The sequence below is a fragment of the Xenopus laevis genome, chromosome 1L, assembly GCF_017654675.1.
Source record: "Xenopus laevis strain J_2021 chromosome 1L, Xenopus_laevis_v10.1, whole genome shotgun sequence".
Taxonomy (NCBI): Eukaryota; Metazoa; Chordata; class Amphibia; order Anura; family Pipidae; genus Xenopus; species Xenopus laevis.
In genome coordinates, this window is record NC_054371.1 from 110,814,514 (window position 1) to 110,842,121 (window position 27,608).

Here is a 27,608-nt window from a genome sequence, read left to right on the forward strand (position 1 = left end):
AAAATCCTATACTGCCACAGAAAGTTTAGAACTTGGCAGAAAGGGCTGTAACTGGCATGCAATTTTAAAAGTCTGGATTTTAAGTGCCCAAATACTTTTGGCCCTTTAATATAGTTTATGTCTACCAAGTGTTGAGCATCTGGGTTAAGAATGCTTAATAACAAGGATTTGCGATAAGCTTGAAACCACTATGTATTTAGAATGTGGAGAATATATGCATAAATTGCCCTGGGTAGTGCAGATGAATTAAAAAGCATTAGAATTTAACTTTTCTGAGTTGGCACTTCCTGTGTGCAATGCTTATAGAAGACTCCCTCTTGCCTAGGGATTTTCAGTCTGTGTATTTCCCAGTGCAGGCTTTTGGAAGTGAATGCTAAAAGTGGCAGTTTAAAGCACTAGTGTCTGCAGATTGCATTTGCCTGGGCTAGCCTAATATTTAGCAGCTGGTGTCAGGGACATGTTGATATATTACGTACTGACACTATTAGAAAGAGCTCAGTTACTTTATTTTTAAAATGTAAAGTTTTTCTCATTTATTTATTTTTAAAACTATCTTTCATCAAGCTGTTCCTCTGGTGGGGTTTCCAGAGAGCGGGCTTCTTGAAAAAAGATACAAGGCCATGGTGGACTCTGAATTATGAGGGTAACAAACAATAAAAATATCTTGTCTTTGTTTCCGGTTCTGAAATTTCTGTTTTCCAGTCTAAATTGTACTCATGTTTCCTAAATCAAAGGGTTATCCCACTGGAATGAATGGCAACTGAATTTGCTGATGATGTTTGCTGATGCCTCCATACTCCCATAGTACATAAAATGGCAAAAATGGCAAAGGCTGAACAGGGGGTTTTTTCTGCCCTCCAATTAACAGTGACCAATAATATAAATATAGTATCATCACAGCACACTCCTATTTAATAAGGCAAACTTTAGTGTAGCAGGCAGAACAGCAGTCATACATCTCAATTATGAATAATTAAAAGCCTTTGAAATGCATATGGAATGATTATGATCCATCAGTAAAAAAACCTGATGATGGGATATGTCTGCAAACTCTTTTTTATACCCATTAGCTCTCACCACCACTGTCACTGCTAGCTATACTATCAATATTATGCATTTTGTTTGGTAACAGGTTGTCTACTTGAGTGCAATCTTGCCACTCATTTATCATTCATCTCTCAGATATATCATATTACATCACTGATGCCAAGGCAAGACAAGCCTATTGGTTTTATTTAATGTGTAAAAGATGTTTTAGTAGACTTAAGGTATGGAGATCCAAAATACGTGAAGATCCCTTATCTGGAAAACCCCTGGTCCCGAGCATTCTGGATAACAGGTCCCATATTTGTTTTCCAAAAACCCCATTTGGTAATATAAACCACACCTCTAAGTATGAGCACTATTTCCAAATACGTTTCTGGAAAAAGCTCTACTAGCCTACAAAAATTAAAAATAAAATTGTCCCACGCATAGTGAACATGTTCCAATTTAGTTATGACCAATTTAATCCACTGGCCTATTGATCGTAATATGTCAATTTATTGAATGCTAATTGCTTAGTAATTTTTCATACTGCAAAACCTTACAAGTACTCCTAGAAATAGGAATATTAAACTGGTAGTGGGGGCTAGAGGTATAGAATAAATGAAACAAAACAGACAAATGGAATTCACCTCAACAAGCACCCTTCAGACCTAAAATTGATTTGCTTTATTTACATTTAAAATGTATAGATATATACCATGAAGTTCAAACCAGGTTCAAAATACAATTGCAATTAACATGTTTTAAATTGACCTATTGATTATGTTACTGTCATGCTTGTCCACTTTCTCTGACATTCCTTCAAAATCAATGATATTTCAGCTGATTCTGCTTGCTTTGAGGGAAGTGCTCAGGCCGAAATACAAGGTCAGCTTTAGCTTCCCAGACAGTCAGTTATTATTTCATGCCTTGGCTGTTAGTTTTATGTACTTCTTTCACCACTTCTAATTACATTTCTCTTTTATTCACTGCATTTCTTGTGTATTGTTAACCTCTTACCTCTGCCTTCTCATTTTCACCCCTTTCACATTTCTCTTGCTGTTTTCTGACATCACCTTACTTTCTTCACTCCAGTATCAACTTACATATTACTCGGTACGGAAAAGCAATTATGAAAAAGTGCCATACAAAAAATCAATTTAATCTAGTTTTGTGCCTTGGTGCATATTACTTTGTCTGCTTTATACTTTGTTATAAAGTAGATTAGAATTTTGCTTTGAACCTTCTGTTTGTATGATATATAATTGCAGTAAATCACAGGGCATGCAGAGAAAAGCAGCGGTACTTTGCATCTGTTAAGACACATACACTCCTTGTTGCGTTTTTGGCAATGCACCAGTTAAAAGGAAGTCAGTATTTTACAGTCGTGCCCTGTGGGCATTTCAGCACCATGGACAGCAGCCAGATTTAATCCCTTGTGGTCACCAGAGGTCACAATAGTTCATTGGATCAATGGGTTTGTTGTCATGTATCTCGTGTGACTCTGCTGTATGGGATATTGTCCCTTCACTAAGAGGGACAGCCCTGACTCTTCACACCCACTGCTGAGGGCATTCTGTAATCGAGATGTGCTATTTGCAAAATGGAATTATGCTTGTGATGGGATGTTACCTGAAATTACTGCTGAGTGTTAAAGGTATTTTGTTTTATTATCAATATCCCTAATGTCACTTCTTCTATTTTACTTTCAGCAGCAGTCTTTTGTCCTGTTTTTTATCTCATATATGTCTGCTGACATTAACCATTGTCCTTTCCACCAGTGAGCTAAGAGCTAATTCAGAGAAGATTCCAAGAATCACTTTACTGTCTGAGTGTCCCTGGCACTTTTCTCCTAAATCACTGCTCCTCCTCATCGTCTCTTGGTCCCTGTCATTGTTTCATTTGCTCTGTTCCTTTTTGTTCACTTTAGTATCCCTCGCTTGTTAAAAAAACAGCATCTATAAAAGTAGCTACAGTATGTCTCTACTATACCTAATATATGTGGTTGCAATAACATATGGCGCTACTAGACACATTTTAGTTATAATCTTTTGGAATAAAACAATTCTATTCTATCATAGACATTCCAACTGAGTGGCAGATTGAATTTCTGAAATGGCTGTAAACCCTTAGATTTTGTCATATGCAATTAACTAGTTGTCCTCAACATTAATAAGGGGCATATACTCTAAAAAGCAAATATGAAGTTACCTTCCTTTGGTCCCATTTTATCTGATTTGAAAATGTCTGCTTTTCACTGGTAATATATATGAATAACTGTTATACCAACATTTTAATGGCATTTCTTTGCCACCACTGAGCCGACAAAATTATTGGAATGATTTGCTATTGGAAAGTTCAAAATTAGGTGTGTAAAATGGGCAAAAATACATTTTTCCAAGTCTTATAAATATATTTCTTTAAAAAACAACAAATTGGTTATTTTTCAATTTGATAAACATACAGTAATATTTGACTGCACAAATAAGTGAGTGAAAAGTAGAACATAGTTCCATTTCTAAAAATAAACATATACTTTTCCATTGTACATCTCTTCAAATTATAAAATCTTTTCTTTATTTTGTTTAGTCATGTTGATGCTGTCACCTTAAATATTTCCCCACTTTCATATCACTGTCTTCACTTTTTTTCCTTCTCTTCTTTTCATTAGCTTTTACTCTTTGCCATCTATGATCTAAATATCTTTGTACACTTACCTATCATCCAAAATGTACTTGTCTCCATAAATCTAGATACACATTTTTCTTTCTTTTTTATTCTCTTTTCTCTCACTTCCTACCCTTCTCTTCTCCTATGTCATGCATAGCTCATCCTCAGTCTAATCCCCTAGAACTCTCCCAGAATCCTCAGGACCTATGCCAGCCATGAGGTACACATAGCACATTCTCACGGCAGGGAGAGGGAAAAGAAGTAAATGGATGAAGTCCCAGAAACCTTTTAGTGCTGCTGGAATGATATTGGAAAGGATTCTGCACGTTATAAATAGACAGCAAGGGGGCTCTGAAGAATGATGGTTATAATGAGTCAAATTCTCACTTGGCTGTAATATTAGAACAATTTCTGTTTTTAGAATAGTGTCTTTTCAGACAGCTTATTCTGTTTCGCATCTATGCTCATAAATTATGAGTCCCCATTATATTTTTCTGTCAGCACCTGTTTTATTTTAGCTAACACATTGCCCAGGTTGTTGTCCTCCACTCCCTCCCGTCCTGCACACTAGTATTTCCACTCATTGAAAATGTTTGGTCTTTTTTTTCTTTGACTATTTCATTTAACCAAGCTTATATTTATAGTTTCTTTTGCTGCTAACTGGTTATAAGTTTTAAAAAGTAAAATGTCCATAGAAATGGTCACAGAGTTCTACTGCACAACTCTAAAAAGTAGGTCAAGTGTCTTTATCAGTCTCGTGCATTTCAGTGTTATGAATGCCTGTTAAGTTCCTTTGGAATACTGTGTACAGTGCCTAAAGTAGTATTCCTTAGTGTCAGCGGGCATGTAACACATATCAGCACATGGTAGATTTACTTCCTGCTCCCTACAGTGCTGCTTATAAAACCCTGAGGCAGCAGACTATAGCCTACCCTCCCTCCTTTTGCCCAAGCACAATTATTTCTGACTGGACTCTTTTTTGATCACTTTCCTTACATCAAATCCCTGCTTTGTCTGGTAAGAACCAACTGCTGGGGTGGCATGGGGGGCTGGGGAATAATAGGATGTCTGAAAAACCCTGCAGCAAGTTCATCACCCACGTGCAGCTATTTACTTGCTCTTTAAATCATAAAGGGGCAGTGCTTCCCACTGCTGAACATGAATGTGCCATTTTATTTATTCTCTCGCACAAAAGCAATCTGTGTATTAGTCATATCCGTAACCCTTGCGTCTATATGTAAGAAACTGAGGTGTGAATTGTATTAGTGCAATTGCCAACAGAATACTGTAAAATGCAGAAGTGTAATAACAGTTGTTAATGGAAAAAAGATCATCCCACATCTACCCAAAAAGGGTTGCAATGTGATCATTTAAAAAAAAAAAATTGGATATTGTGCATACATTCTTTCTTAATTTGACAAAAATTTAATATTTTGATTATAAAGCCGTAATGGAGCCACATTTTACTTTATTGAACCTGAGGGATCAGTAAAGCTTTCCTTATCTGACAGTATTGAAACATGTGCAGATGTGACAGTATTTACTAATGCATCAAATCTATGATTTTTTGATTCAGCTGAAATTCAAATCTGTCCCCCAAAACTTGTCCAACTACTGAAACAATTCAAAACCCTGCAAAAAAAAAAAACATATTTTAATTTCCGGCTTTTCTGAGAAAAAATAAACAGTTCCCTTCAGTTTTTTGTTGTAGTGAAATAAAAAAACAAAGATCTGGATTCAGTTAGTTCAAATACAAATTACTAAGCCAAAACAGCATTGTGTAAATGATCCTGAATACACAACGAGCTCTGAGCAGCTCTTAACATGGCAGATGACAGACACGCACCTGGAAGGCCCTGAAGCCCTGCATTGCATCATGACTGTAATTATCCAAGGTATAACATTCTGAACTGAAACTGGTGAGAAAAGAAGGTTATCAAAGCAACAGAAATTCAACTATATTAGTTTAAACATCTGTAATTCTAGCAAATAGGAAGTCATAAGTAACCGAAAAATAAACTGAATGTATTACTTGTGTATAAACATATGTAAACAGAGGGATATTGGGAAATGATTTAATCCCTAATTCCAAATCCCTGTTTTATTTTTTGGCAAACAAAATAAAGGTATGGAATACCATATCCAGAAATCTATTATCCAGAAAGCTCCAATTATGCCTTTAATCAGGGCCGCCATCAGGGGGAACAAGTGTCCCGGGCATGAAGGGGGGCGCGGCAGTGCTGCAGTTTTGAAAAGAGCCAGGCCCTCCTTGTGAGCAAGAACAACAGCCGAAATGCGGAAGTCAAACTCCTGAAGCAGCGAAAAGACCCTAAGTCACAAAAATAGCCGAAATTGAAGTCCTGAAGCTGTGAAAAGACCCAAAGTCTCGAAAGGAGGTGAAGTTGAAGTCCTGAAGCCACGAGTTCAATTCTACTGAACACCAATGTGGGGGTTTTTCTTGTTTAATCCCCTGGCCACCAATGTATTATTTTAATATTCTATAGGCCCCTGCCACCAATGTTTTTTTTTTAAAAAAATTTTGGGACCCCAATTATTTTTTTTACTTGTAAGGGGGGCCCTGGTACCAATGTTTTTTAAAAAACTATTTTTTTGGGGCCCTAATTTTTTTTAACTTGTAAGGGGGGCCCTGGCACCAATGTTTTTTTTTAAAAAAATATTTTTTGGGCCCCAATTTTTTTTAACTTGTAAGGGGGGCCCTGGCACCAATGTTATTTATTTATTTTTTTTTGAAATTTTTGGGGACCCAATTATTTTTTTTATCTTGTAAGGGGGGTCCTGCCACCAATGTTTTTTTTAAAAAAAATTTTGGGGCCCCAATTTTTTTTTACTTGTAAGAGAGGCCCTGGCACCAATGTTTTAATTTTTTAACTTATAAGGGGGCCCTGACCATCAATAGCTTTTTATAACTTGTGTATCGGGGGGTAACTTTTTTAGCGCTGATGTCTGTGGTCTTTGGGCCGGATGGAGTGGGGCTTGGATGGAGTGGGATCTTGGGTGGGGCTTGGGCGCTAGTGTGGGCGGGGCCCCAAAAATGTTGTTGTAAAGGGCACACTCATTTCTAATGGCGGCCCTGCCTTTAATAATAAAATCCATGAAGGCAGCAAAACAATCCTATTGGGTCTATTTAATGTTTAAATGCTTTTGAGCAGACTTAAGATATGGTGATCCAAATTACAGTAAAATCTCTTGTCCAGAAAACTAAAGGTCCCAAGTATTCTAGATAATAGATGCTATACCTGTACTGGACCAAACCTTTGGAAAAGAGGGGGTGGACCATTATGGTTTTTAATCTTACCCTTACTGCATGCTACAGTGCAGACTGGTAATCAGGGGGGGTCATTTATAAAGTTCGTGCAGCGCATATTTTTCGCAAATGGTTGTATTGCGCATGTTTTTTGCTGAGCGCTAATATATTGCACTGCTCTGCCCGTCTTTCCGGTTTTTGCGAATTCGCAGTGTGAATAAATTTTCGCAAATGGCGCGCAAATGAGACAGGAGTTTGCGCGAGCGCACCCAATGTGCGAGGTTGTTGTGCGCGAAAATAGCGTTAAATTCGCAGTTTGCAAAACTGTTTTGCGAATATTTTATCCGCCACCAAAGTTGTGGCGTAATTGAGTCGCAGAGTGTGCGCATAAAGATTCGCAATTTGCGAATTGTGACATATTTATAAAGCCCCTTTAGACATTCGCATTGTGAATAAAAAATTCGCAATTCTGTATGCACCCTCTTATTCAGCTTTATAAATATAACCATGCGCAGGGCAAATATATTCACTTTGCGAACCAATCTGCTCTGCGCGAAGTTTATAAATGACCCCCAGGGTGTTTTAATCACATGTCTTAGGGTCAGGGCACACAGGCAAATCTCCTCTTCTTCGATGCGACTAATCTCCCCCAACTGCCTCCCCTGCCTTCCCGCCCGCTAAAATGTAAATCGCGGGCAGGATGGCACTTGGAGCGATTCAATTTCCGAAGTCGCCCAAAGTTTCCTCGTTAGGCAACTTAGTCGCCGCAATGAAGAGGAGATTTGTCGCCGGGCGACTAATATCCCCGAATCTGTCTGTGTGACCTGACCCTTATAGCATGAAAGTATAGCCACATAGTAAGAAACAATGAAAAAGACTTATCCCATTAACTTCCACCACCACCATTTGCCTATTATGCACATAAATGTGAAATTAGTCTGCCTGGGGTTTCTTGTTTACCAAGCAGAGACTCAAATCAGAAATCCAAAGAATATCACTAACAAGCCCTCACTTTCTGGCAGCTGATACCCAAAGAGGGCAAACTGTTGTTTTGTTTGCATGTCTTCACTGCTGAGAAACAGGAATAAATGCTGAAACACCAGTTCTATAGGATGGAGTGAATGAAGTACTTGGTTCTCTATTTTTAACTGGAATTCAGTAACCAGGGATACTGTATATAGACTAGATACTGTATATAGACTAGACTCGGATCTCTCTTCCTTAGTTCTTTCTCCTGTATATTGAATTATGTAATTACCTCTATAATGTTCACATAAAAGTGCTTAGAATGATTTATTTATCCATCTTTTGCAGAGTCTCAATGCCTTGATTGTCCTTAAGATGAAGGTATGGAAGAGGACAGCTACTGTTTTGATTCTCCTCTGTGCTGTGTTGTCCCTTTTGGTCTATGCAGAAGTCTTCTACAGGAAATGGACGTTCAATTTTGCTTCCTCCTTCTCGCAGTCGGTCACACGCTCACCTTTAAACGGCCAAAGAAGATTTCCACGGGGTCTGGAACGCAAACAGCCAATGATTTCCCAATGTAAGAGGGTATATATTCTTTAGATCACTTTTTATATGGTGAAATAAATTTGAGTCCAGAACAGGTGCAAGTTTTGTTCGGGAATGTAATCTGTCAATAATGAAGGAAATGTTTTGTTTTTATCTTCTGATGGTGACACTACATGTGATTTTTTCCTTGTTTCTTCCATCATGATCTATACACTAAATTATACTGCAAAACTGTTTCTTGAATAATGCTCATGTTACTGCTTTTTTGGGCCCTACCTGGTGGTTTTAATTTAGAGGCTTTGGGAATGTTCTCCTGCATTGCAGGAAGCAGTATTCCTTTGATCAACAGCTCATACCCATTTCACTGGCGCACACACTCCTAACTCCTTCTTTGCCAGAAACTCCTGTGAGCCATTACCTTCATAAACTTTTCACATATGTAGCCGCCTCCCTTCCCACTAAAAAAAAATACAATGCAAGTGTTAAATGCTTCACACGATAATGAGAAATCCCTCAGTCATTTTCTTCCCACATTACTTTACAACCTGATTTCATTTTACACCTGGGAGTTGAAAATGAAAGCAAATAATTTTAATGAAGTGGATCTGCACATTTCCTGGATAACAAACTCAGCAGTTTAGTTTAAGGAAAATGACATAATATTTCTAGGATCGACATATCAAGGTGTTTTATTGATGGCAGGAATGACTGTATGATGCAAGTGGATCAATTGTAGCAATAGAGAAATAGGAGACGTTATAGAGAAGGAGTAGATGGCGCAGTAAAAGAGGTTATAAGCAATGGGAGGAATGTAACTGACTGTGTATTTAAAAATCCTTTCATCAGTATTGGCCTTCTGAAGCAACATGTAACAACTTAGCCTTACCGAAAGCAATAGCAGAGAGGGACGAGCAAGTGTGCAATCCATTTGCTGCTGCTTCATAAAGCAAATGGAAGAATTTAAACAAGGGATTATATTTATATAAACTGGTGATAAATAACTGAATGAAGTGTGCTTGAAATGGATCACTTAAATAAACAGAATAAAGTGCTGTTGGGTGATTTTAGTTTAGCTTTTAAGAGTTGAGGAATGAGTGGAAAGTCTATAGGAAAAACAGAAGGTGCTAGGCAATGTCTCGCAGCATATTTGACAGTTGCACAGGTAAAACATTGTACAGTTTCATTACATTTTTGACAGATCCACCTGTGCTTCTAAGCAGAGATACTAAAAAATGGTTTAAGAGAATGGCAGAGAATGACTGATTAGTAAAATGCCACTCAACACACTAATATTATTTATGCATTTCTCTGTTCCAGACACAGCTCTCTTCGAAAGCTACACACAAGCCGAGATTCGGGAGCTAGTTTCTACTTTGGTAGAAAGGTACAGCCAGTCTGCACACTCTGGAGACGACCCAAAAAATGGTGCCAGGATGAAGAGGGCCCGAGTGCGCAAACAACCTTGTACCCTCAAGGAGCTAGAGGTGAGCGTAAGCGAACTGGGCTTGGGCTATGTATCCGACGAAACTGTCCTGTTTCGCTATTGCAGTGGTACCTGCGAAGCAGCTGTACGCAATTACGACCTTTCATTGCAAAGCATACGAGGCAAGAAGAAAATCAAAAAAGAGAAGGTCAGAGCCCGGCCTTGCTGCAGGCCAACAGAGTACGACGATGATGTGTCTTTTCTGGACTCCAAAAACCATTACCATACCATCAAAGAGGTCTCTGCAAAGGACTGTGGTTGTGTTTGATGAAAATATAGGGTAGAGAAGCAGAGGAAATAAGCCTAACAGTAAGGTGACCCCCCCCCCCCATAAAGAGCGAGTGTACTCTCCCTGGTGCCAGTATGTCCAATGGGAACGAAGGGTCACAAAGTTGTATTCAATTTCTACCTCACTCAAAGCTTTCAAATGGAATTTAGCTTTGTGGCACAAACACAAAGATGGCCAGAGCAAACAAGATCATGCAATTGCACAGTGTTATGACACCCTCAGAAAAAGAGGTCAGCATCTCTGTCAGCATTTCTGCTGTTGATATGAAGGATCCTGAATTAAAGTGGAAATACTAAGATACAAATAAAGAAATTGAACTTTTTTTTAAAAAAAAATAAATATCACAATATATTTAAGAATGCTCACTGCTCATGTATTTTCAACTATTTCATATAACAGTGACCAAACTGAAATGAGATGCAAAGTTTCACAGCAATAAGACATCTCCATTCAGTTGACCAAATCTAAGTATGAGAGTCTATGAGAGGTATCAGAAGGCCATTGCGTCTAGCTTTGTCATTTCCCTTCCAGAAAGGAAGTGGGCAACTACACTGAGCAGATGACGTAGTGATTGTGACTTTGGTGCCAAAAGCCTCATATTCCACAAGGCGTGACATTGACTTTTTCCATTTGTGCTGACCTTTATAATGTGTCTAAGACTGTACAGACCACCGGTTATCAACTTTATTTAATTGTATACATATATGTATGTCTGTCAAGAGTCAAGGAGTACTTATACTATATGTTTGTGCCTGGGGGCAGTTCCCATGCACATAATTGGGTCATGAGTATTATCAAGCTCTTTAATTATTACCCAAGGTTATATAAGGCTGTATAGCAGCAGTGTGAAGCTAGCAGTTGCACAAAGCGCTGACATTGGTATTAAAACCACACTATAGTCACACATAGCCTAGTCACATTCCACAATATGCTGATATTAGTTTAAAGAACTGATTATTCTAGTTAACAGGAGCATCTGTTGGGGATATGCAGAAAGTACCATTTTAAAGACGTATAAATCATTATTGCCAAAGCAGTTCTGACTGCATTCAGGGCCACCATCTGGGGGAACGGGGAACAGCAGTCAGGGATCCCAAGATGAAAAAAAGGCACAATTCATGGGGCGTGAAAGGGTAGGGTTTGTGGGTAAGTAGATGTGGTTTGTGGAGATCATTAGTAGACTTTGAAATAATTGGGGCATGGTTAATGCAATTTAGGGGAATGGGGATTTTCTTTTCTTTGAGGCTCCTGTGTCTAACACCCAGGTGTCCCATGGGACTGGTTGGCTAATAATTGGGTCTTTCTCGGGGGAGGGCCGTGCTAAATTAGTAGTATCTGGCCCCATGATTACTGATGGTGGCCCTCAATGCATTGCTCACAGTCTCCTTGTACCATGCAACAACATCCCTAACAGCTTTAGAACATCTTAGGTTAGGAGGTTCCACAAGTCACTGAGAATAACACTGGCCAATGCAGGCCATTATAGGTGTTATTAACTTGTACCACAGCCCCTTCCCACATAAAATAGATTTTAGTGACAAACTAACTAAAAGTTACTTACCCTCACATAAAATACAATCAATAAGGACCTCAATAGACCTTCTCTCCTCATGGTACAGGTATGGGATCCATTATTCGGATACCCATTATCCAGAAAGCTCAGAATTACTCTCTTCCATAGACTCCATTTTATCCAAATAATCCACATTTTCAAAAATGATTTCCTTTTTCTCTGCAATAATAAAACAGTACCTTGTACTTGATCCAAACTAAGATATAATTAATCCTATTTGGTTTATCTAATGTTTACGTGACTTTCTAGTAGACTTAAGTTATGAAGATCCAAATTATGGAAAGATCCGTTATGTGGAAAACCCCAGGTCCCAAGCATTTCTGTAGCTGTAGTATAATGGGTTTACCAAACATTACTACACATCCACTTACAGATGGAGAGGTACTCCATCTATGTGGAAACCCTGAAACAACGGAAGGAGGCTGATTATCTTTAAGAGATGCTTATACAAATGGCAAATGTATGCGTGTCCCCTTATATTTCATGAACTTTTTAAAATACCAGTGTAATAAAACTATAGGAGGCAAGTTACAATAATACACACAGATAACCTATTAATCTGGTGCCAGAAAAGTTGCCATGCATAAGATACACCTTGTAGAATAATGAAATGCAGTTCTGTTTACCTACGGGGAGCAGTATACATTGACAAGACAATAATCCAACACTGAATCAGTCTGTGTTGATAGTGTTTATAATCTTCTGCCAAAATGTTAGATCATTCAATATCAGAATGTTTGCCGTCTTTACTCAGCATGTCATAATCTACTGCTTATATGGATATATCACCCCCTAGTGGTGTTTAAAATAAACTAAGCATTACAAATAACAATACATCTTTTAAATCTCCAAAATCAACATTCTCTCTCCAAAGTCTGACATTTAGTTCTTGGAGCTTGAGCAATAGAAAGGTTGAGTTACATGCCTATGATACCGAGGGGCTCACTTTGTATGAAATCAAGCTTTACTGCATAAAATCTGGATATCATTCAAAAAAGATTTGAGCACCACTTATTTATAGTTGGGTGAATCATCACTATTACTGATTGAGTGCAAGTTGCTCTGTGCAGACAGATCAGTGAGAAGCAGCAAAAAGGAACAAGTTTGTGACTAAAACAGTCTATAATTTGTGCAGTAGTAAGTCTCTCATGCATACAATCAATTTTCTATGACATTCATATGTTATTTGTAGGGAATGACCTTATTAAAATGAAACCTTACAGCAGAACAATCTGTCCAGGCTGTTTTTCATTCCCTGCTGCCTGCCCCTTCCATGTGTCTCTACTCATATCTAAGCCAGGGTAAACAAACAGTACAGCATATGGAAATGAAGTTGCTTCGGCTTTTGTTGTAGTTAAGAAAGTCTGACTTGCCACAGGACATTTTGACAGGGAATTCTAGGATCAACATCTTGTTTGAATGTTTACAAAAACTACAACTATATGAAAAATATATGTATTGAAACTCTGCCGTTTTGGCAGGGTCTGACATTATCAAGTCCAAAATCAGTCACTCTTTGCTGCCTGTTATTATACAGTATTTATACCAGGTTGCATTTGCATTAAATGCAGGCTGGTCTTGCCATCTCAGATACATGCAAATACAGAAGCCTTGGGCATATCATCCGTTCATTCCCAAATATTAAATAATCATTCACTTTTTTATATAGCAATAACACACTGTGTGGAAACCCTCTTTTCTTGCATTACAGCAAATGAAATATATAAATATAAATATATATATATATAAATATATTAAAAGTTTTGCTAAAGCCAACAAAAGATATGTTTATTTTATTTCCATTGTTATTTAAACCTGTTTATAGATTTTGTTTGCTTTGTAAAATGTATTTATTCCTTTTTATTCATCAAAGTTTTATTTGTACCATGTTATTTTGTATAAAAAAAAGTCAAGAAATCATAAATAAATATTTTCAAACTGAAAAGGAGCATGTTCATGTAAAATTGCCAAGGGATAGTGCTGCCCTCTATCGATAAATGGCATTTAGTGCCAGTCGTAGGCTATATGGAACGTTACATATAAAAATAAGGTGTCTGCATGCAAATCTGAATATTTATGGAATATTAACAAACACTTCCGCTTTGGTAGATGCAAAAGCTAAAAATAGATATGCAGAATAGAATTGCCAGAGTAGCACTAACTAGAATTTCAAAGAGCAAAAACAGAAAAAAAATACATTTACACTTTATAATAAGTCTGGATATCTGTCCTAGATATTCTTGTAACCAAGGCTGAATTACTTTTTACAGCGAAGGACCTAGCACAGTTCCATATGATATGGTATTACTGAGTTCACCCTCACCTATTCTACAAAATAAGGGGCATAGCTGAGATCTATCAATCTCTATCTCAGTTGTGAAACGTGAAGTCCCTCTGCTTCCAGAGAATGGTGCACCACCCACTATGGAAAGCCAAGGCAATTCAGGTCTCAGAATCCATCTCTTCACAATGGACCAAGGCGAGGGAGGGGTTGTATTACACTGTGAGCCTAAGAAAGGTTGAGGTCTGTACGATTATGATGGGTTTGGAATTAGGTATGTCTGTATAAAAAAAAAATACATTTCTTTTTGGAAGTACATATACTGTTAATGCAGCTTTTTTACATAAGTCCAACGTAATGAATTTATATTAAAAAGCATAGTGTATTTTTCTTTTAAGATTTCCTCCTCTTCCCTAACCTACTAATGGTTGCAAATCTTCTTTCTATTACTGTTACAGACTACTGCATTATACTGGGAAATAAGCTAATTATTTTCTTTGCCGTGTAGAGCAGCTTAAAAGCACATTGAATACCATTTATAACTTTGCTCTGACAATTATATAACTAAAATATGAGCTCTACTCTTACATACACATTCACAAATTTAGAGACTGAAGACATGACCTTCACCCAAAGGAGTACTGAAACCCTGCCTTTACTATTAGACCCTTGTTAATGCTTCTATTTGCTTTCGGAAAAAAATAATTTAAGTTACTTATACTGTATCTTGTGCGGGTAACGTATTGCACCTTTTCTCATGAGATTCTTCACAGGTGGAGTAGCACTAGAGGACAGGGGTTCCAAAATGGGGACATATATTTCATCATATTTACTGCCATCCTGACTATGATTGTATTACACTGAACTTTACAGCATGCATTACAAGTGTTCATTCCGTCTGTCCATCTGTTTAGTGCATAGCTACTAGGCATTATGGAGTGGTAACAGTACAAGACACTATTTATGGCACTGCTTGGCTCCTATTTACTTTATCTACTTTACCTAATCTACTTTACTACCCAAAATTTGTATTTCAAATTAATTTATACATTTTGGATGTACCCTAATCATAATTTTGGATAGCAAATAGCAAACACAATCCAAACCCTTATTTGCATCTTTGCAGAAATTGTCACATTCAGTTGTACAGAGCTTTAATATCACATGACTTCTAGAAAGTGTTCTAGAATCTAAAATGTTTGCAGTATTTTAATGTGTCCCTTTTGCGGCTACTGTACCAACTAAGCTGTTGAGCCTTTGCATGACATAAATGTAGTAAATAGCTTTCTTATTGTTTGAATAGTGTACCCCTGAGGGCACAACTATACAGAGCTAAAGGCAATTTACTGAGCACCCCATGCAGTGCTCACATTTCTGATTTGTGCAGCCAGATATGATTAATGCAGGACAGCCTCCTATTCACTTCATATGGTCAGGACAAGATATAGGTCTATAACATAGTGGAGGAATGTGAATTACTAGATTTAGATTTCTAAATTTGATAAGGAAAAAGAAAGAAGTAAGACTGATGATGCTGCTTGTTTTCAGCTTACCCCACAAGTAGGCAGCTCCATTTAGTCATTGTCAGGCTCTGCTGGGGTTTGATCCTTGGACTTCCTGGTTGCTTGCCCTAACCACCGGGCCAGGAAAGCAGCCAGCAAGTTTTCCTTCCCTTGTCATCTGGGTCCAGGGCTTAGCTCTCCCCCCCCAGCATCCTTATTGGTGGGTTGGGTTCAGCCAATCAAGGCTGACCCTGCCCTATATATAGCCCAGCCTTCTCACATTGTCTGAGCATTAGTTACTGTTGGAGCACTGTGACCTGACCCTAGATTCAGCTCCTGTGCTCTTGCTGCTCTTACTTCTTGTTTTCAGTCCTGTCTGGTCCTGACTACTAGTTTCTAATCCTGTCTGGTCCTGACTCCTTGTTTCTAGTCCTGTCTGGTCCTGACTCCTTGTTCCCAGTCCTGTCTGGTCATGACTCATATACTATGAAAAGTATATATGTAGAAACCTGTTGTTAAAACAAAGAAGGTTAAACAGTCTGGTGCCTTTATAGGTGCTTAAGTTTAGCACATTTCATGCTTGGTTTAATAGCAAGGTTGGGAAAAACTTCAAGTGTAGTCTGGTGTGCTTCAAACTATTGTTTTGCTCTCTCCTATTAACCTTTAGAATGATCAGTCTGTACCATAGTGTTTGCAAAGTACACATAATTATCTAAAAACATTATGTATTTCAGTATATTGCTTCTCCACAGTAAAGCAGAACAAATAGAAATTTGGCTTATTGTAAATGAACAATATTCATGTATACTGTTTTTACTTTGGCTAACAGGACATGCTAGAGTCCTTATATCAATTAATGGCTGTCCTTAATTATTTTGTGTAAGAATGACATAGGCCCTGTTGCTGACAGCATAGTTGTGATGCAAATCAGCAGTCATAATTTATCCTGGGAAGCGAAGGATAGCTGAAGACAGACAAGAGAAACAATGTACAACATGGAACATTGTGATCATGAGGATTCCTTCCTGGAAAGAAGTGTTTGTGTGAGTATAAGATAATCATTTCAATGCCAATAAAAATAATATCTAAGGAGGTTTACAATAATGCATTGGAATACACTTGGTTTTCAACTGAAATATTAAAGTAAACCTTTAATACAGAGCTTGGTTTGATTCATAAACACAACTGCTGTCGTTCAGTTGCCTGGAGAATTACATACCGAAAGGGAACAGAAGGCCAACATGAAATTGTTTTGTATGCATGGGATTGCTTGACCAAGTAAAATAATATATTTTTTCAAAAGGACTGGAAACCAATTAGTGCTTCAGCTGTCAAGAGGTCCTTAGCTGTCCAAACATGTGTCTGAATCAGAAATAGGGACAAGGGGGAATACTTTTATTAAATAAATGTCTGTGCTTGCAAAGCATGCATTAAATCTGGATGAGAATTGAACTTTCCACTGGGATTGATGAAGGTAAGAAACATTTAAATGACTTTACTATAACTAAATGATTGTTTATAAACCCCAATAATGTAAAAAAAAGCTTAAAGGGGTTGTTCACTTTTAAATTAACTTTTAGTATGATATAGAGAGTGATATTCTGAGACTTGAAACTGGTTTTCATTTTTTATTATTTTTAGGTTTTGAGTTATTTACCTTTTTTTCAGCAGCTCTCCAATTTGCAATTCTCATCAATCTGGTTGCTAAGGTCCAAATTACCATATCACCATGTATTGATTTGCATATGAGAGTAGAATATGAATAGGAGAGGCCTGAATAGAAAGATAAGTAATGAAAGGTAGCAATAACAGTAAAGCTGTAGCCTTAGAGGGCATTTGTTGTGACCCCTTTTAAACGCTGGAAAGAGTAGAGGGCAAATAATTCAAAAACTATTTTAAAAAATAATGAAGACTAAGTGAAAAGTTGCTTAGAGTCAGCTATTCTATACAGGCCTGGATTTGTGGAGAGGCTACCAAGGCTCGGGCCTAGGGCGGCAGGATTTTAGGGGGCATCATGCTGCTCAACCACACCCATATTGGTTCAGAAACACTGGGGAGGCGCAGGAGATATAATAGTTTTTAAAATTTCCTGTCCATCCCCATTGCTTTGGTCCCGATGATGAAAATTTGATTGAATAAAGGGGAGGGGACATTGCGATGAACGACAGCTGGCCTAGGGGCGCCTGCTATGTAAATCAGGCCCTGATTCTAAAAACATACTAAAAGTTAACTTAAAATGGGAACCACCCCTTTAATGCATTTGGGAATAAATTGGGGAACAGGGGGGAGTACCAGAGCAAGGTAAAATGAGCTTTATCATGCAGTACCTCAATCACAATTCCCACCTGCCTGTGAGTTAAAAAGTTAATTTTGCCCATACAAAGTCTGGTATTCACACATAAAATTGCTAAACACCAATCATATTGATTTAATATTTGCTTCATTACTGTGCAAGCTACTTAGTGGCTGAAATAGCTAAACAGTTGGTTGGCCAAGCCTAACAGATTTGAGTTGAGCTGTTGGTCAATAACAAAATACACAAGCTGATGCAGTCATACGCCAACCCCCTTTACCACCCCATCTTACCACTGTGCTTCGCACAATCAATTACTTGCTGACAAAAATATATGAAGGTATGTTTCTCATAGAATGCTGTACAAGACAAAGCAGAAGCGGAAGGATTAATTAGTCCTAATAGTGCTGAGAATCCAAGAACAGGTACAGTAGACCAGTCTTTTCTGGATTGGGAAGAATGATCTTTAATTTGATTATTGTTTTTTTTTGTGGAAAATCCTGCTGTCAATAAAACACAGGTGACTACCTGCTTGAAGTTACCCATGATGTCTCTTACTATGGAAAAGGTATTTTCGCCTTTGCTGTTTAATTGATTCGCACAATGCTCACACTTCACATACTGTTTTGGTACATCTGGTTGTTTGTTAATGCATAAAGAGATCTAAAGCTTCAATAGCAATAAGCTGCCTTTGCTTTAGTGTACAGTTACAATTAGAAAGACTCAAAGTATTACTACAACAACATCATCCTTGTTATTTTACAGTACATAAAAAATATACAGTACTACAGATAACTGTTTCATGTGATGAAAATTTTAATTTCAGCATCACTGTATTCAACCCCTGTGTTTTAAACCTTTGTCTTTAACCTAATATAAATGAATTTAAATTCCCTTTTAAGAACCTTACACAGGATTCAAAATGCATTTTCCATTTTAGGTTTTCGAGAATGGGTCATGGCAGGTTAATGCCACAAATCCTTTAAGAGGCAGTTACATCAGATGTCCAGGTGCTCCCAGGTCACCCTGTGACAAACCTGACCTATGTATAAATGTTTAACCTTCAGGTTTACTTGACACTATGTTAATAAGTAGAATTAAGTAACACTGTAAGACCAAGGATTACATCAACCAGATGCGTGAACTAAATACTTTTGGATATCCACAAAAAAGAAGCAGGTACATAGAGGTTAACTCGGACTCATCTGTCCATTAATGGGCCCAACTGGACAATTAATGAAGCTGAGGGAATAAACAGAAACCACAAGTTTGTGCTTATTTTGTTCTAGCTGAATCTTTCAAAAGGTTACAGTTCTTTTATATAAAGTCACAGTAAAGGTGTCTAAATTAAACAATTTTACTTTGAATGCATAGAACCACTGATCTTCTACTAAGCAGGTACAGGAAAAGAGGTTACTGCATTTCCTTTTCTTCCCTTCTGGACCTTTTTTTTTGCTCAAATTCTCCATATATGATGATAAGAATAAAGAGAAAGAACAGCATGTTCTGTCGTTTGATACCCTTAATAAAGACTTAATTTCCCCAACACGCTTTAGATTGTACTTACAGTGCAACTGAGGGTTGTAGCTCAAACACAACAGTAGATTTTTGTAGAATGCTGTTTGGGAAATGTTAAAAATGGCTCAGTTTAAAACTCCATGTATATATATGTATTACAGCATGGAAAATGAAAACTGACTAAGGATAAAATTGACTTGCAAAACTCGAGCAGATTGACGAGACTCACTATACCAAGTAAATCATTTATTTATATATTATAGAAACAATGCTATACTAGAAGCTACATTTGGGGGCACATTTACTAAGGGTCAAATTTCGAAGTTAAAAAACTTCGAAATTCGACCATCGAATTTGGTACTTTGATAGTTAAGTATTTTTTCGATTGAAAACGTCCATTTTCGAGCGAAGTAAAAATCAAATGATTCGAAGGACCGTACAAAAAAAACCTTTGACTTCTAAAAACTTAGCCAAAGACTCAGAGAGGTTCTAGGAGGTCCCCCATAGGCTAAACAGCAATTCAGCAGGTTAAAGGTGTCGAAGTCAAGGTTATTTAAAGCGACAGTACTTCAATTTTCGAATGGTCGAATTTGTGACGTTTTTTCAATTCGAATCAAATTTTGGCCTATTCGATGGTCGAAGTACCAAAAAATTACTTCAAAATTTGAAGTTTTTCAATTTGAAAATTCACTTCGACCCTTAGGGCCCCTTGGTGTAACTATTTGGATAGTTGTATAATTGTAACAATAGTATCCATGTGTAATGAAATTCATGTAACTTGTCCTCTGGCCAATAGATTGAGTCGAGGAAGCACTTGGGGCTGCTGGGAGGTGAACTGTACCACTTTTTTCCTTGGGAGTGTGAGACAGTGCCAATTTTCTTGAGGGGAGTGTCGTACCTTGGCACTCTTCTTGAGGTGGTGTCGGACCATCAGACCAAACAGGTCAGAAACCAATCAGTTTAGACTGAACTACATCGTGCAGTAGGCAGAAAGTCAGGGGAAAACAAACAAACAAACAAAGGCAAATAACAGTTTAAGTGGGGAATGTGATAAAAGTTGTAAACAGAAAAAAACGCATTATTAAGAACAAATTTGTATTTTGCATTGTATTCTGCATTAGACAGGAGAATATGGCAGCGGACTCAAATTCCAACTGTTTTCTTTAACGAGTGGTGCGCAGATTCTCTAGAAATGTACCTTTTTTTTACATAAGGGCAAATAAATCAGAACGCTCCAATGAATGAAGTGTTGAATAAACCTTGCAGCAAAGCTTCTGCGGTTTGGAGCCTGTTTTGTCCACAACTTTTACAGAAATTGCAGTCTATTGGCTTCTAAGTGGGACAGAAGCAGTGGCGCAGGCAAGTAACGGTGTAATTGGTATCAACTTATATTATTTCTGCTCCAATGAATGAGACACCATGCAAAAACGGAAGGTATTTCTCTTAAAAACCTCTGAGTATTACACTATATAACTAATGAACAACAGTAATAGGAACAGTCAGCATGTGGTTCTGTTTCTATACAATCATCATAAAAATATCGATATACATTTCAAACTGACAAAAGTTTACAGAACTATTTTAATCTAGAGCATTGGTAAACCTTCTCCATGGTTGATTGTAGGGATGTGTATATTTCTTTGAAGGTTTCTTATTTGATGTTATGCTCTACCAACTGTGTCTCAACTGTCCACAGGACATTCTTCGAGAAAGAGTTTTGCTTATTTAGGTGCATTTTGGCCCAATCAGGCTTTCTTATGTTTCTCAGTCTGCTTGGGTCTCCTACCAATGAGCTCCCATTCATTCAATGGATCGTGCAAGTTGAAACTGTTGTTGTATCTTGTGTCTAAAGGTCAGCTTGAATCTGTCTGGCAGTGAATCTAGGTTCTTTCACCACAATTCAAACAATCGATTGGCTACAGTGTCTTGAGCCTCACACATTTGGATAAAATTGTGTACAGCAGACACAGGTATCTGGAGATACTTTAGCTTGTCCATACTTCCTTGCAGACACTTTTCTGTTTGTTCAGTATGGTGCACATGTAATGTTCAAGGAACTGCAGCACACTGTTAGGGTGAATCAATTTTATTTCATGGTAAATGTATTGATTCAAACAAAGGTAGACAAAGAAAAGCAACATTTCGGGCCTTTCTGGACCCTTTATTAAGTTTTATCTAGGCTTGATAAAGGGCCCAGTAAGGCCCAAACATTGCCTTTATTTTTCTACCTTTTGTTTCACCATGATACAAAATTAATTTACCCTAACAGTGTGCTGCAGTTCCTTGGACTTCACATGTAACTTTCGACCCGTGGCAGATTGGGAAGTAAACTGTTCAGCACCTGATTCTAAAGGTATGGTGCACATAGACACAATACAGCAGAACTAGATTTTTCTATTATTATTTCAAACTGGTTGGATGTGTGTTTCTTATATTGCAGGCTCCTGCAACTTATCATAGATAAATTACAAACTGAAGGAGAATCACATGTAGTAATCGAAGTAATCCAAATCTTACAACCTAACTTTGTCCAGTCCATTTTAAAAGTTCTTCATAGAATAATATAAGATTTAATAATTTGTTGTAAACAAAAGCAATACATATGTGAATAGATGAAAATCGTTGAAATAGCTATTTTCAACAATTTTCTGATAGAACTGTCACAGTATTTGAGAAAGTGTGTGGTAACAATTGTATGCTGTAGATGGCAACTTGAAAAAACACCAGTAATCTCTGTGGGTTCATAAGGACAGATTCAGAGCATAACGTTGGGAATGTTTGATAGCAGAGGACAGTTTATGGAATAAAATACATTCTTTAGGGCGCCAGGGAATCCACAACTGGATTAGTGGAGATTTATGCCTTATACCACAAGGTTTGTTTAAACAAATCTTCTCTCTTCATTGCTTTGAGAAAACTTGCAATGTTTCTGCTTTAATGTTGACCCTCGCAGGGTGTGCCAGTATCCTTTGCTTCCTTCCCATTGATATTGAATCTCCTCACAGCTGCCTTAAACCATTAAGCCAGCTGCTCACATTATGGGCACACACTTCAAGAGAAAGCTTTAGATCTTGCCAAAAGATTCCTTTTTTTCCCATATAGCAATAAAATCTTCTGCTATGTTGCATTTCAGTTTTTTCCATATTTTTTCCATATAAATAATTAGAACAAACCTTTGCAAATGTTATAGTTTATGCCATAGTGCAGTGTATGTATTATTAAAAACCCCTTACAAAGATTCTGTCATGATTTTTATGGTGTCATTTTTATTACTAAATTATACTGTGTACAGTGCAAATAATTTATTCTACCATTTCAAATTTTATTCTTGAACCAACAAATGTTGTGCCTGATCCTGTGCTTTCAGAAAGAGCCAGAATTTACAATGGAACTGCTTCCAGATAAGCTATTGATCGCTCTACTTGGTGGAACTGTAGGAATCATGGCTTGGGTAAGTTGACTTGGATTTTAAAGGGGAACTCCACAAAAACATAACTTTAGCTTTTTGAAAAGTAAACATAATTTCAAGAAACTTTGCATTATACATCATTTAAAAAATATGCAGACTTTTCGTGATTTAAAATGGTTTCTGACAGTTCCCTAAGCCTAGCCCCCTGCTCTCCTGCTGATCTCTCTGACTACTTTGCTGAGCTGGTTGACAACTGTTACTTTGTATCAACAGCCATCTGTCCTCAGCCTGCATAGTCCAAACCCCACAATTCCCTGCACACGTGATTTAAATTAGGAAAGGAACATCACAGTGCAATGCATTGTGGGTTATGTAGTTCCTGCATGCTGTCTGTAAGCTGCGTAGAAGTTGTTACAATTTGTAACATCAGTGTTTAATCCCTCCTTTCTTGCCAGGATTACAAATGATGCAGAAAGAGAAGAACTGAAAGCTGGATTTCAGCATAGAAAATGGCATTTGTTTAGACTTTTTGAAGAAACAGGCAACTGTGATGGATATATTAGGGGTTTCTGTGTTATGTGGGCCTCTTTATCAAATTTTGGTTTGGAAGCCAAAGTTTCCCTTTAACTATTGAGTGCTGTTTTGGGCAGACCTCACACTCCTCTTCGCAGGTGGAGCTCTTCTTCTGCTCTCTCCGCCCGCCATCTTCAAATGCTGGCTTCCAACTTCTGACTTCATAGCCCTGCACCTGCTCACCCCACCCCTTTTGTGACATCATCAGCGGGGTGGCACTGGTCTCTAAAATGAACCCGGAAGTCGGATGCGGACAGGCACGTGTTGTGGAAGGGCAGGTCCAGGTCGGGTCATCACTACCAGTTACCATTCAATTGTTCTGTTTGTGGGCTGCGATATCAATCCAACTTGCAGTGTAACACTAAAGAGTGACTGAAGTTTATTACAGCACAAATCACATGGTTGGGGGCACCTGGGAAACTAACAACATGTCTAGCCCCAGGTCAAATTTCAAAATGAAATATAATTAAAAAATATATTTCAGTGGAGAAGCACTACTAACTAATTCATTTTGTAAAAATACGTTTTTTTTGTGACTGAATCCCTTTTAGTGGAAAATCTTTATTTTTTTAAATATAGGTGCTACAGCAATTGAAGTTCACATTACAATAATTGTCCATCTCATCTTCAAGCATCATAATAAATATTACATTGCAAAATCTTTGTTCTAATTTATGTTTCATGTACAACTTTTATTGCATTACATCCCCCCCCCCCAAACAGATTTGATTCTATCTAAAGTTCTCAGTCTTCCATCTTTCAATTAAAGTTACAGAATATCATTTTTTATAGAATGGCCCTAACAAGGTTAAAGTCCCATTGGGAAATCTCTTCTGCACAAGAAAAGATGTAATTTTCTACTTTTGAGACGTGTCTAGAAGATATAAAATGATAAGGTATAACGTTGCTATCAAAAAGAATACTCATTACAAGAAAATATCTATATCACTAAATTAAATTTAAAGTCTGCTGCTGGAAATAAAAAACAATTGATTGCATAAATGATAAAATAACATTGACATTCACACTGTAAACTAAAGCTTAACAAAGAATTTGACTTTGTCTTGGGATCTCAGGGGATGACTGCTTTAGATCATACTGTAGTACCCCAAACAAATTCAGCACAAGGAAAGTGTTTCTGAGAATACTTAACTGAAGAATATGTACTTCCCCCCGTTAGGGAACTATTCTTAAAAAAAGTTTCTTTTTGCATGCCAACCTGATATCGCAATAAGCACTCCGAACTTTACCCACTCCCATCCAGTGCAGAGTGCAATTATTGAGGAACGCTGAATATTGAATGAAAGTTCCGGTTTAGGGATGAAATTTTGGATTTGGAAAAAAAGCCATATCCTCCACAAATGATTCTGCTAAATTCTGAAAGACATCCATCTAATTTCTGCATTTAACAGTGACAAAACTAAAATAGATTAATTTGTGAACAAAAAGTTGTTGAATTTAGTTGTCCAGAGATGACTTTAAAAGGGTGCCTCACCTTTAAGTTAACTTTTAGTATGTTATAGAATGACCAGTTCTAAGCAACTTTTCAATTAGTCTTTATTATATATTTTTTTTTCATTATTTGCCTTTTTCTTCTGACTCTTTTCAGTTTTAAAATTGGGGTCACTGATCCTGTCGAAAAAACAAATGCACTGTAAATAAACAAATTAGTTGTTATTGCTACACATCTTCATATTCAGGTCCTCTCCTATTCATATTCCAGTCTCTTATTCAAAGATACTGGTCAGAGATATTCAGAGTTGGATGTATGTATTTTAATTAAATATCTTGCATGTGAGTAAACCTCACAAGCAACATATTTAATAAATAAATTCTTTGTGGTATGCATATTTTTGTATTTGGCTATAGAATCATTCACAAAAGATTCTGCCAAATGCAACTGAAACTACATTTACATTTGAAAAAATTCAACAAAATCAAAGCTCTATTATTGGTACCCTCTATTTGGGCTATCCTTCCCATGTCTTGAAAATTTCCCTCCACTTCTGCAGCAACTAGTCCTCAATGGCACCTGATTGTGATATCATGGAAAATATGAAAATATACTTTGTAATTTTGTTAATCTTTGTATTCTCAACCCTACCCCTACTTCCTAGGCCCCTGTATTGATTCAGGGATGACAGCCGGAAGAAGGCATTGAAGAGCATTTGGCACTGATGGCCCTATCTTGCCAATTTTTTATGGAATGAGCAATTGATTGCCATGTTTAAAGGGGTTGTTCACCTTTGAATGAACAATTTGCAATTGGTTTTCAATTTTTTATTATTTGTGCTTTATTTAGCTTTTTATTCAGCAGCTCTCTAGTTTGCATTTCAGCAACCTGTTTGCTAGGATCCAAATTACCCTAGCTACCATGCATTTCTTTTATTAAGTAACTGGAATATGAATAGGAGAGACCTGCAGAGAAAGATGAGTAATAAAAAGTAGCAATAACAATACATTTGTAGCCTTACAGAGCATTTGTTTATAGATGGGGTCAGTGACCTCATGTAAATGCTGAAAAGAATCAGAAGAAGGAGGCAAATAATTCAAAAACTATAAAAAAGAAAAAATGAAGACCAAATGAAAAGCTGCTTAGAACTGGCCATTCTATAACATACTAAAATTTTACTTAAAGGCAAACCACTCCTTTAATAGATACTTAATATTGTGTTGTTTCTTGTAAACATGGCAACAACATTAGAGTTTTACACGTGGGAAGTACTGACCCATTCTTGACTCTGTGAGATGTTTCAGATTACTGTGTGGGTGGACTGAATGGCGATCTGGCAGATCTGGAACTGCCTGGGCTCAAGAAAAGAAGAGTTTAAAACTGATCGTTTTATTGGAAGAGATTAAAATATGGAAACTCGAAATCTGTGCTATAATCAAGTGTCATGTACTCTCTGTCAAGTGATTTGTTATCTGGCTCTTTTTCTGTCTAGGGTCCTCTGCCAAGAAAATGACTGGTGTCTTTTGTCCCATTCATCACCGCATGGATTTGTAATGTATTTAAATTGGCAATTCAGCTTCACAAAACGTAACGTTTTTTTAAATAGTTCACCACAAATAATTTTTTTAAAACTGATTTTGCTTCAGGTTCATCTTCTCACTTTTGCCAGTAGCGCCTGAAAGAGGTTGTTCAACTTTGGGTTTACGTTTAGCATGATGTGGAAATGTATCAACTAATGTATTATAATATATTATAGTATATAAAGTGTGGGACCTGACAGGTGGTAAAGAGCAGGAGCGTCAGGAGTTTGGCGTCAAGTAAGTCACATGTTCAACATGTGCAGTAGAGTAAAGGGGAATTGCATTAACTTCTAATAATATTCTACAGCAGGTTTATTTTAGATGCCCATCTAAATACTGTGATTATATACATGTGATTATATACATGAATACGATGATTGTTTCATTGTGTAATACATGCTGGAGCTTGAATATAAAAAAGGAGATCATATCCAGACAAACGGTATATGTAGTTCTATCACTGTTGGTTATTAGGACTGTCACAGAAATGTTCATTTAGGTATGTTCCCTAACAGGTGACAAAAATAATCCTTGGCCCATGACCACTTGGTTTGTGATGGCTTGCAATAAAAGAGAGATATTTGGAATGTTTCTAAAGAATACCAACAGCTGTGTGGGCACAGAGCCCCTGGCCAGGGCCAAATAACATATTGTGAAACACTGGAACTAACACACACCTTTGAAAGGTTTCCCAGCTCAAATGCCCAAGTACCCAAAATAAACAGCCTAGTCTGCTGGTCCTGGCACAAGCAAGGAACACATGGGGAATATGGCAGGGAACCACAGTAGGGCAGAATTGAGTAAGATGCTGATGCACTTCAGGGAATCTAGTGGCATGCCCCCTATAATGAAATAAAATTCTCATAACAAAATTAAAACTGCACATAGTAGTGTTAAATCCATAAACCTAAATATGGCCTTGAAAAAGAATGACGATATTCTTACATGGTAATAGTAGCATACATGGTTAATAAAAGCCTTTGTATGTGGAATGCTACTAGAACTGTATCAAACTTTTCTCATGCGCTATTTTTCATGTTCTGATCATGTCATATTCTGCACGGTGTTAATGTTAATATCTATTTAAAAGTATAAAATGAGAATTCATAATTTTAAATGTCTCTGTATGTATTTATTTTATGAGCCCATATTTCACAAGTCGGCTTCAATGATAGTTATTT

The 27,608-nt window shown here is 37.3% G+C and overlaps 1 protein-coding gene across 1 annotated transcript in view; it reads left to right on the forward strand.

The window, feature by feature from the left end:
* LOC108712727 (neurturin) overlaps positions 1-11,927 on the forward strand; it is a 76,047-nt gene extending 64,120 nt beyond the window's left edge. The window contains exons 2-3 of the mRNA XM_018255109.2: positions 8,276-8,504; positions 9,791-11,927. Of these exons, the coding sequence (XP_018110598.1) occupies positions 8,303-8,504; positions 9,791-10,224 (636 nt within the window). The 5' untranslated portion in view covers positions 8,276-8,302 and the 3' untranslated portion in view covers positions 10,225-11,927. The remainder of the gene's footprint in view (positions 1-8,275; positions 8,505-9,790) is intronic.
* The last annotated feature ends 15,681 nt before the right edge of the window (positions 11,928-27,608 follow it).